This window comes from Simochromis diagramma, unplaced genomic scaffold (assembly GCF_900408965.1).
Source record: "Simochromis diagramma unplaced genomic scaffold, fSimDia1.1 OVJJ01000553.1, whole genome shotgun sequence".
Lineage (NCBI taxonomy): Eukaryota > Metazoa > Chordata > Actinopteri > Cichliformes > Cichlidae > Simochromis > Simochromis diagramma.
Genome location: NW_024387095.1, coordinates 1,389,176 through 1,401,115, shown reverse-complemented (window position 1 = coordinate 1,401,115; position 11,940 = coordinate 1,389,176). Strand labels below are relative to the sequence as shown.

At 37.2% G+C, this 11,940-nt stretch overlaps 1 protein-coding gene across 9 annotated transcripts in view; it reads left to right on the top strand.

Annotated features, from left to right (window-relative positions):
• The first annotated feature begins 6,795 nt into the window (after positions 1 to 6,795).
• Positions 6,796 to 11,940, top strand: part of LOC120742847 (complement factor H-like) — an 84,116-nt gene continuing 78,971 nt past the window's right edge. For 2 of the 9 annotated variants that reach the window (XM_040046305.1, XM_040046306.1), the window contains exons 1-9: positions 6,801 to 6,947; positions 7,054 to 7,248; positions 7,522 to 7,627; positions 7,781 to 7,857; positions 7,978 to 8,169; positions 8,864 to 9,046; positions 9,178 to 9,372; positions 9,500 to 9,682; positions 10,246 to 10,413. In XM_040046305.1, the coding sequence (XP_039902239.1) occupies positions 6,857 to 6,947; positions 7,054 to 7,248; positions 7,522 to 7,627; positions 7,781 to 7,857; positions 7,978 to 8,169; positions 8,864 to 9,046; positions 9,178 to 9,372; positions 9,500 to 9,682; positions 10,246 to 10,413 (1,390 nt within the window). In that variant the 5' untranslated portion in view covers positions 6,801 to 6,856. Of the gene's footprint in view, positions 6,948 to 7,053; positions 7,249 to 7,521; positions 7,628 to 7,780; positions 7,858 to 7,977; positions 8,170 to 8,863; positions 9,047 to 9,177; positions 9,373 to 9,499; positions 9,683 to 10,245; positions 10,414 to 11,940 lie in introns of all 9 variants that reach the window. The other 7 variants (XM_040046302.1, XM_040046303.1, XM_040046299.1 and 4 more) reach the window with 5 other exon arrangements.

The window sequence follows — 11,940 nt, the reverse complement described above, 5'->3', positions numbered from 1 at the left end:
AGCTGGTTCACAGAAGAGGGGCCTAAACGTTGAAGGCTATGCCTTTTATGTTATGAGAAGGACGTGTGAATAAGAGAGAAACTGCCAAGGTTATGTAAATGATTTTGGCACAGGACATGACAGAAAGTTTACTGAACTTCAATATCAGTAAAGAAATTGTTTATTTAGCAGGGTAGAGGTGGATTTGCAAGGTATGCAAGCAGAAAAAGAAATAACCGAAATTCTTAGAAGATAAGTGTTTGCAGGTTCATGAACAAACAGAAATGCCACCTAGATTTAAAATTGTTAGTGAGACACAAAGGATACAGAAAGGTTCACAGTCTTTGATCTGGGCACTCTGTGGCTTGAGCTCTGTTTCCTGAGAAGGCAGGCAACAAAGTTCTTATAACCCTGCTTTTGTCCTTGCCTGTGACAGTGATTCACTTCTGTGAAGCAGATTATTTCCCAGCAGGCAAGCAAAAGTGGGCAAGGCAAGTAAGCAGATGGATAACGGGCAGATTTTTCTAAAGACATTCCTGAGCAGAGGTAAAGAAAGGACTGTGGGTGTCTCATAAAATAACGTGGGTCGATGGATCTATTTTTCCTTGTAATCCACAAAGTGACTAAAATGGCTTCATATAACTAGATAAAAATTGTGAAGTGTTGGTTTTGTCATTCAACAACTGCACAGACCATGGCTCAGGGGGTTGGGAAACGTATCTGTAACCGGAAGGTCGCTGGTTCGATCCCGGGCTCTCTGTCCTGGTCGTTGTGTCCTTGGGCAAGACACTTTACCCTACCGCCTACTGGTGTTGGCCAGAGGGGCCGATGGCGCGATATGGCAGCCTCGCTTCTGTCAGTCTGCCCCAGGGCAGCTGTGGCTACAACTGTAGCTTGCCTCCACCAGTGTGTGAATGTGAGAGTGAATGAATAGTGGTATTGTAAAGCGCTTTGGGTGCCTTGAAAAGCGCTATATAAATCCAATCCATTATTATTATTAAAAGGTATGAATTAATTTGCAACAATTTGAGGCTTTGTGGGTGACTGATGTATAATTAGGTCTAAATACTGTAAGGTGAGTCTTTTTTTATAATGTGTTCGTGTTATTATTTCATTTCCTCTGGCAAAGGGAAGACATGTTTTTGGAAGCATTTGCATGTGTGTCAATAAAATAATTTCTTATAAAACTAGGTGTAGAGTGGGGTCAGGTTATCGGTCCATTAAAATTTGTGTTACATAGACTAAATTTGTCAAGGTCAGCATAATGATTTATTTGTCAACAATTAAGAGCAAACATTATAACTTAGAAACAGACTCATCAGCAGATTGATATGAAGGTCAAAGTGATAATAATGCTATATAGAGCGATTTATTAGAACTATGTTTCATGCTGCAATACTTTGTGCTGACAACAGATAGCCGTATAGAGAGTGTTATTCCAAATATCTATTTAACTATTTTATTATGCGATTAATAAATTAACAGGTCATGACTGTTTCAATATAAAACAATTTGAAATAAAATAAACTTCAGATAAAAAACTTTTTTCACTTCATATTTATTACTGAACATTTTAAAAAATGTTACTAAACAACAAAATTAATGCTACACATCTACTATAGCCACAATAAAAACAAGTAATAATTGCACTGAAAATTATATCTAGTATATTAAAATGGGTTTCAATGGGGCAAATAACAAAAACCTGCACTTTTCACTTGTTTCTACTGCACTGCAAACTTCTTGAAGTTTAAAAAGAGCACAAGAAACAAAATGAATATATACAAAATGCTTACTATTGGTGGAGCTCTCAGAATGCTTTTTGTTACACATGAAACAGTTGCCCATTTTTAATGTCCTCTCATTTAGCAACACCTATGCAGTACCTCAAGAGGGCACTGCTGAGCAACTTCTGAATCAGCTGTTTATGAGTGTACAGGCATGTATGTAGTAAGAATAGATCCAATATTCCTTATTTACTAGTGTTGTTGTTCTCTTTTGTTAAGATAAGATAAGATAAGATAAGATAAGATACCTTTATTAGTCCCACGAGTGGGAAGCTTCGTAAACCACTCTGCACAAATCTGAACAGGACACAAATGTGTTAATATACATATATGTTTATACATCAAAAATACTGTGAACAGTTACAAACAATAAAATTATGAGATTAGACACCAAGTCTCCCCTCGGTTATCCGGCATCTTCCCAACACAAACACTGTAAACCAGTCACTTTAGGAAACGTGACTTTTAAAGAAATTAATAACATTCATTCATTTTATCCATTTAATTAAACATTAAATGGATAAAAAATGTGGGTAGTGCTTTAATGTCTGCTATTCATGAAAGTTATTTTAAATGGTTTTAAAAATAGGGGGGGGGAATGTGTCAAGATACAATAGTTACTGTAAAGTCTTTGGTTAAGTCTAGCTGAAATTCATACAAGAGTCAAATTGCGTCACAAGGTCAACAAATTAAAAAAAAAAGTTATTCAGAATCGCCTACATCACATCAGGACTGCATGGTTTTGAAAGTGTAAGACTGCAATCTTGTAAACAATTTAAGATACACTAGCATGTAAGTTTAAAACGGTCATTGTTAGCTAGGCAAACCGTGTCGAGATGAGAGGAAGAGGGCCCGAATGCAGACACACGGGAATGAGGTGGACATTAACAAAAGACAAGCCTTTATTATTGGCTGAACAAAAACACTACAAGTCAACAACGAAGGGGAGAATTTAAAACACTAATAAAACGTAGACTGGGTAAGGCTAAACTAAAGAACATGAGGAATATAGAAAAGGACAGAAGGAAACAAACACTATAGCTGTGTCCAAATTCAGAGGCTGGATCCTCCTGAGGACCCGGCCTTCGCAGTCTACGTGGGCAAAGGTCTTTTGAAGGCTGGGTAGGCCGGAAGTGAGCGGCTGTGAAATTGGACAGTCTAGTCTTCAGACTGACCATCTCACACTTCTGTTTAATCATTTTTCTGTTTGACATCTATTCAGAGGTAGTCTCAGCCAAACCGATTTAGTCCCAAACAAATAAAACACTGAAAAAACCCAAACAATAACATTTTTAACCTATCTAAGTGACTAATATTTCATGTTTACCTGAGTAGTAAAAGACTGCTGGGGGTTTGAAAACGATGTGCCAGGAGTTCACTGTTCTCTCTGGCTCTAGTGAGCTGGCTAGCTATCGAGCTACTGGGTAACACACAAGGACTATAAAGAAACCAAGAACTATAAATACTAAATAAATAATATAAAACTATAAACTATAAACCCCATAAGGGTTATGTGATCAGGGCCTGCTGGCTGTCCATCATGCAAGGCTGAGAGCTATAGGTGACCCAGGCTCTCTGTGGACAGTGGTCAGTTTTTTGTTTGTTTTTGGGTGGGAGGTAACTTCCTTTTGGTAGTTAACCCCCGCCATGAGTCGGTCCCCTCATTACTACTCATTCAGAACATTCTAAGTTTCTATTGCAGTTATAATAGCTTAACTTGCACTAGCTTTATTTGAGCCCGTGTATGAGAGGAGGGTGATGACTTGAATATTGACAGGCAGGGTTCTGGTTAGGCGACAGAACTGTTAGGCATTCATTTGTAGAGATAACCCCAAGTGTACACATAAATAAGAAGGAATGACACTGCCAGGTACCCCAGCCCTTCATGTACTTTGCTGAGTTATCTCTGTCATTAATTTCACATACACCAAATGCCTGGAACTGAGCTTTAGTGACAAGAGAATGTGTATTCAGTGATACTTATTGAAAACAAGTTCATTATGTATGAATGGGTATTTATGTCTCAGTATGAGCTGTTTAACCCTTTAAGACCTACCATAGAATGCTTAGGACTCATATTGCACTGCTGGAAATAGTTTATTTTGATGCATATGCTGTTATTTTGCAAATTTGCACTATAATATCTTTTTTCGTTTTTCCTGCAGTATATGAAAATTGGTGTATCTCAAAAATAAAACTATGAAGACACTTAAAATAAATTTCCTTTGGTGGGGAAACTATTTTGTGCAACTTTTTTGTATTTACAGTTTTGAGGGATAAGCCTCTTAAATTTCTCTAACTACAAATATATGTTAAAAAAACAAAAACGATTTTAAATTTTTTTGTAGTTTATTGCACTTTTTTGCAATTTATGTAATTACTATGCACTTAATGCATATATATTATTAAAATTTGGGATATAATGGATGTATTGATGTATATCAACTTGAAATGCTCCCAAAAATGGCACTACAACATGTAAAAATATAATATAAGCTCTGGCGGACTTGGTTCTATGGTAGGTCTTAAAGGGTTAATCAAGTCATGTAATAACAACATGCACCAGGACATAATAGTGCAAAAGTAACATGAACGAACTGTTCAGACACTGATTCTTATATAGTGCTTTTCTACTCTTCCAGGTTACTCAAAGTGCTCTGTACAACATGCCACATTCACACAGTTTCTCTAAACTGAGTGCTTTCTAGCTACATTCATACACATTCTCACTCTTGACATGCAGACTGGATGAACTAGGGATTGAACCACTAATCTTCTGATCAGTAGCTGACTTGCGCTACCTGCTGAGCTACAGCACCTACAGGCAAAGATGTGTAAACCGTCACTAGGTATTGGATAGAGTGTACACTCACAAACCTGTCAAACCTAGTCAGAAGTGCCAGCTTGATTCCAGATCAGGGCTAGACCTGTTTTCTATGGGCCTGGGCCACATACACCAAACTGCAACAAAACTGATATGGCATGCCATTACATAGACAGTGCCATCTATGCCAGGCCTGGCCCATATCTGGATGACATACCACTTACCATGCCAGAAGTCAGCCAGCAGTCCCGGCTTGATACCAGATCTGGGCCAGACCAGATTGCTATGTGGGTAGTCACTTTTTTTTGTGCCTTTTTAATGAATCCCAAAAACACATTTTAATGCCAAAAGAATGCAAATCTGACCAAAGTCCTAGCATAAATGTTTATTAAGTGAAAACTGCAGGTGTGAAATCTAGGTATTTGGTCATTTCTTGCTCCATTTAATGATCCAGAAGTTCATCTAGCCAAATCAGCCAGTTTGCAGCTGGATGAAAGCAACTGTTTATCTAAAGATCAGTCAGTCTTTTAACATGCTAAACTTGCACAATGTGCTATTGCGATATGGGGTAATGGTTGCTGAAGGTACCCTTTGCACACCTACGTCAATTGATTTATCAGGAATGTTTTTCAATAAAAGTTAGTTGTAAAACTTTCTTGTAAATGTTATTCCATATTACATTTTAAACACAAGAATGTTTTCTTTATGACCTCCAGCTGTGTATATTCCACAACACAGTCTTTTTCAATCTGATAGAAACCTGGAGAATGAACAAGTTAACATTTCATCATCATACTATTCACATTTGAAGATAATAATAGTTGATGTGAGCACACAAAATATCTGCTTCTTACAGCTAGATTATTTAAAAGGTTTAATCATTTGACCATCAATCCACATTGCTCTTGCTCTTTCTGCTTCGTCAGCAGTGGGGCAGGGAGGTAGTTTGCATAGCAAACAGTACCCGTGATTCTCAGTCAGTAGAAATAGTTTCACAGTGTTGGAGGAAATTCAGCTTTATGCAAAACGTCAGACAGAAATGTTAAAATTCCCATGTTAGGGTATAATAGTTGGTCTGCTGGTGAAAAATGGAAAAATACATATTGTATAAAGTGTTTGTTTACTTTCTGACTCACAGATGCCACTTGCTCATTGAAAATCATAACAAAGCCATACTGTATGGTCCAAGAAATGCATTTGTAGAGTGGCACATGTAATGTACGTTCAGAAGTGAGTAACATGAAGCTATGGAGAGAAATGAGGGCAAATCCAATATTGCTCAACAGCTACATTTTGTTTCAGTAGTTTGCAAAACAAAGTCAGGCTGCCTTTCTTTTTTTCTTTTGCCAGGTTTTTTGGCAGTTCTCTCCTCCCATACAAAACTAGTTTTTGTGTGCGTGTATTTTTTTTTTTCATGGTTACAACAATTGTATTCATGTGCACACAAAAATTAGGTTCAGTTCACAGTTTGGTGAGTAAAAAATGATGTATTGATCTGCTTTTGAAATGAAAAATACAGTTCACTTTGTATTTGTCTTGCCAAGATGCAACATACTTTGTTTGCCTTATTGATTCACGCAAATGATTAACAGGAAAGCAAAAGAAAGTGAATATTCCCGTAAAAGTTTGTTTGTTCTTTGGTTTGTCACTGTACGGTAAACATGGTAACCACACAAGGCCATGAAATTATTTTGCTGCAAATAAATGCCCTTAAAGTTGGTGATGAAGATGTTAAACATCAATTGTGTCATGAAAGTAGTTATATGTAATCACTTCCTGTGTGTGTGTGGGGGGGGGGGTGCGGGTGTGTTTTAAGTGTTTGTTTGTTTTTGGGGGGGTTTTCCCAGTGAGCCTACCCATATGGAATAGATATATATAAATCTTATAAAGTTTGTATCTGTCTTGTGTGAAACTTGTATGAAAAGCATATAAGTGTGAGAACAGATATAAGATCCCTTGAAAAATTATATAATGAAACTTGTATGTTTTGGATACTTACTAAAACAATGTATGAAAGTAATGCGAAAGTGGCCACTTTCATGAGTAAATCATGTAAGCCTTATATGATTTACTCATGAAAGTGGCCACTTTCATGAGTAATCACATATAAGTTTTTACTATTTCTTTTCCGTATGGGTATGGTCATATTTGGAGGCAAGGACAGCCCTTTGTAAATCATTGAGCAATCTCTTCTTTCCCTGTGAAATCCAAGCTCCTCTAGTGTACAACGGTCTTTGAGTCTCCAGTCTTTAGTTCTGTTTGGTGAATGAGGCTAGCGAAGATAAAAATGCATGTAACAACCACAAGCTGTATCCTACTTTTGTGGATGCATACACTGACCTTTGTGAAAAGCCAAGGTAAGACCCAGTACTTCGGGTGACTTCTCATTTTAATTACACAATATTTTGATGTTGAAATAAACACAAAAATCATGTATGCTGATTTTTATTTACCGCTATCCAGATAATCCAGGAGCATGTACCCTTGAAGATTTTAAAAAGTATCATCTCTACGATGGCAATTTTGACATAAGTGGTATGCAGGCCAGTTACCCAGGTGGGAGACAAGTGAAAGTGGGCTGCAATGTGGGCTACAGTGGCTTTTTCAAGCTGCTCTGTGTAGAGGGAAAATGGCAACACAGAGGCACTAATTGTCAACGTAAGTTAACATTCACTTATGAATATCATCTTTTTCCAGTATAACCAGTTAACACTTGCATATATGTCTTGCTGTATTTGCATATGTTTTGCTTACTCGAGCTTGCCTTACCAAAGCAGCATAAACATCATTAGCTTGTTTGAGTTATTGCTCGAAAATTCATATCACAGACTGCAATGCTGAACAATATGTAGTGTACTTTTATGAAATGTACAGCAAATTCCACTTTTCTCTGTCGTACTTTTACCCACATTTTGTCTTATTTGCTTTAAGCGAGATCATGTGGTCATCCTGGCGATGCCCAGTTTGCCGATTTTCAACTTAGAAAGGGGGACGATTTTGTCTTTGGCTCAGAAGTTGTATACACCTGCCACAAAGGGTATCATAATAATTTTAATCACATTTTCCTTGTGATTTTATTTGTTTTGTGTTTCTTAATCTGCATAATTATGCATGCTCTGTGCATATTATCTGTACATTTGGCTTTTCTTTTAGTCATCTCCATGAATTCTCTATTATAAACCTGATTCAGATTTCAAATGGTCAGTCGGACAAACTTCCGACGTTGTATGGCAGAAGGCTGGGATGGTGTTATCCCCGTCTGTGAAGGTAGGAGCTGATATAAATGAAATTATGCAATCAGTAATATACACGTAGAAAGAAATAGCAACCTGTGTTTATGTTTTTGTCTGACTTTGAGGGGTTTTTTCCTAATGTTTTTCACTCCAGCTCAGCAGTGTCCATCAATTAATGTTCCCAACAATGTGAACGTGATAGGAGATGCAGAAGAAGCTACCTACGGCAATGTAGTTCGATTTAGCTGCAAGTCCAGCAATTACATTATGAAAGGGGCAAGAGAAATTTATTGTGATGAAAATGGAGACTGGAAAGGTTTGGAGGACGGCAATCCAACATGTGAAGGTAAAGTGAAGCTGGCTTACTATTGTTACTATTACTTTGTTCTCGAGTAATTAGGTAGTAACACCCAAACAATCACCAACCCCCTGAAAGAGAATAGAGGAGCAACTCTATATTGTATATTCAATTTTGAGCTATTATGAAACAATTAGTTTCGTAATAGTTGTGACACATTTAACACTATTTTATAACTAAAATGGTGTTAAATGTGTCACACAAATGTATCTGTGCCATGTGTAATGCTGTATTTTATTTAGGTCAAAATTTAGAATTAAATAATTATCACTTGCATACAAAATTAGTTTATTTGTACTAAAGGTACAGGAATAGAAAATGAAAACAGAATACATTTAGGGCAAAAAAAACCAAACAATTTTTGTACTTAAGTTTAGATAGTTTGGGGGAATATTTGCCTATTTGGTTAAAATAAAGGCACCACTGCTATGGACATAGGAAGTCCAAAAATATCAGCTTCAAACTAAAACAAAAAAACACGAACAACATCATAAAATTGGCCTACAATTGTAATTAATGAGAAAAACATTGCAGCTGCTTTGCTTGTTTGATCACTTTCACTTTTCTACTTCATCAAAAAAGCTTCCTTTCACAACAGGTTAATCAGCAGTTACCTTTTATGTACCTTTCTATGAGCAGTTGCTGTAGTTTTATTCCTGACTCTGACTTTATCCTTCAACAGTTGTAAAATGTGAACCACCGAGGATTGAAAATGGTTTTGTACTTGGAGATATCAAAGAGTACAATGAACGTGAAATCCTAAACTTTGAATGCAATCCTCAACATAAACGTGTTCAAGAATTACCTTCAAGGTGCACAAAGACAGGAGACAGAGCAGAGTGGATCCCCACACCTGAATGTGAAGGTAAACATAAATTACATACAGTTTATACATTAAATGCCACTGGCTAGTGAGATCTGGAGCTGGATGTCATCATATTGCTCTGTCTTGGTACAACACACTAACTCATGTGCTGCATTTCCCATCATATGCAGTAATAAAATGTGAGCTGACACTGCCACCACTCCAAGGAACCACATATGAACCTGCTCATAGAAGTAGGTTTTCACCTGGTGAAACGGTAACAGTTACATGTGAGGAGAGATACTGGATTTGGAGAACCCGCACGCGCTCAGTTGAGACTACTTGCAATGAGGATGGACAGTGGTCTGTCAGACCAGTATGTCAAGGTATAAAACTACAAAAGCTTTAGACACATATTCTAAGCTCACTGTTCTTTGCTTTCATGTAGTTCAATCAGCCATGAGGATGATGAACAATTTTTTTGAAGATTATCCAGTCTTTCTTTCTTTACAGAGGTTACATGTATCCGTCCACAAGAGAGACTTTTTTACTACTGGGAGGCGTCTCGGCGTGATGAGACAAAGAAATTGGGTGATACTGTCAGGTACACATGTAGATCAGGATACAAGAGGAAAGATGGCGTCACTAGGGCCACATGCACCAGAGATGGATGGGAACCAAATCCACTTTGTGAAGGTATGGTGAAGTTTAGTTCACTTTTCTTCTAATTCTGACAGGATCGTTTTTAATTTCTTTAATATTAGTCCATATTTGAGAAAACAGGAGAGAACTGCAGAATGTCTTTGGTCAAACAGAAGCCTCAAAGGATCATTCAGTCATAGAGTAAAATCTTGCGAACCAGCAATATAAATTTTAGAGACTCTGTGTGATAGTTCATAGTGAGAGAAAATGGTAATAACATTCATTTTTTTGTTTATTTGTGTACTAACCAAGCACTAACCGAAAGAGTGTACAAATACTCACTGGATACTATTTTCTGTACAAACTGCAAGAAACATTTCTACTGCCACAACAACTTTCAGCTGGATGTTGAATCCACAACTGAACATTTTTCTTTTCCTTTGACTGAACTTATTCAAATATAAAATACAGAACTGTTAAATGGAATCACATTTACACTGGGGAGCTGCTGCTTTTACTTGAATGTTATATGAAAGTATCTGAATGTTTTACATGACAAAATTATCTGAATCAAAGTAAACGCAGAAGCTTAATAAATGTGGTTTTGTTCCTTTCAGAGATAAACTGCAGGAGGAAACAGTTTAATAATGCAGATATTACTGGAAAAATTCAGGCTGAATACAGGTACAACGAGCATGTCCAGTATAACTGCAAGAGAGGTTATGAAGGAAGGTTCACTCTGACCTGTAGAGAAGATGGCTGGCGTGGGTCTAATGAATGTACAGGTAAGAAAATGCAATAAACTTAAAAGGATACATTTATTCAGTTATTCAAGGACTACTATTTTTCATGACAAATATAAATGTTGTAAACAACTGATGACAAAAGACAAATGTATAAACTCTGTATAAAAGGTGAGCATTGCTTTCAGGACTGAAAAGTGAAGCTAATATGAAAGTTCAGTCAACATGAATTCTCTCAAATCAGGGAACTTGCAGAAAAGCATCTGGTTCTACAGAATGGTAAATGATCTGTATTTGTATAGCGCTTTACTAGTCCGTAAGGACCCCAAAGCGCTTTACACATTCAGTCATCCACCCATTCACACACACATTCACACACTGGTGATGGCAAGCTACATTGTAGCCACAGCCGCCCTGGGGCGCACTGACAGAGGCGAGGCTGCTGGACACTGGCGCCACCGGGCCCTCTGACAGAAGTCTATCTTTAGTCTATCTTTATCTTTAGATTCCTTGATGAGCTCCGCAAACATTTTGCTTTTGTGAAGCAATGCATGTTACTCTTATCAAAGAGTAACATGCATTTTCCTTGACAATGATGTCATCGCCTTGTCCATCTTTTTCTGGGATTTCTTGCCCTGAAAATAAAGAAAAGGTTATACTTTCCACACATACAAATCTGCTTGAGGCTCATTCGGATCCCAGTGCCGTAAAGTTTGTCATCAGATGGTTAGAGCGAGGTTTCGTGCCAAGGTACTGATTTTTTTTTGACGGAGCTAACTTATCCAAAAAGAATTTGTATGGTATTGCACCTGGTGGTAGACGTCGAGCAGACATCAAAGAAGTTTAACACAGAATAATAACTGGGCCTTTGGGTCTCCGGTTGTCCATGTCTGCATCCAACTTTAACCTTGGATTAAGTATCTGTTTGAATCCTATTTTTGGTTAACGTTCACATTTACTTCTATTCCTAATTCCCACTTCTATTAGTTTGATTCCTCCTTTAGTCTTCCATGCTTGTGTCGTCTTCCTTTTATTTAGTTCATTTATGTGTCTTATGTGATATCTCACTTCCTGTTTTATTTTGAGAGTTTGTGTTCCTTATGTTTTGCTTCTGGTTTTGCTTCATTCATCTTTTTTCCTCAATCTGAAATCTCCAAAGTGACACCTGGTGGCCAGTTTGGCTATTGCCATATCATGATAATGGGCATGATGTTTTACTCAGGGTCTGGAGTTTTTGTCATAGCGAACCTCCTGCTGTTCTTTATGAGAGATTCACACCAGAAGCATCAGTGAGAATTTAAAAAAAAAACTGTTAAGAATTAGGTCGCCTCTAATTAATGAATTTGTTTTTCTAACATTTAATTTTCAGGTATAAATATATTCCTTATGTCAGTGCAGTATATGAGTAACGTTATATACTGACCATGAAGTCAGTTAATGCAGTAAATAACATTTTACAGAGAACAGATGGAGTCATAGCTGAAAAAGTCTGTTTTATTAAAACAGAGGCTGTTTGATCTTAATGAATTTACAGTACATTGTGCCATTCTCTCCTTGCTGATATGTGGC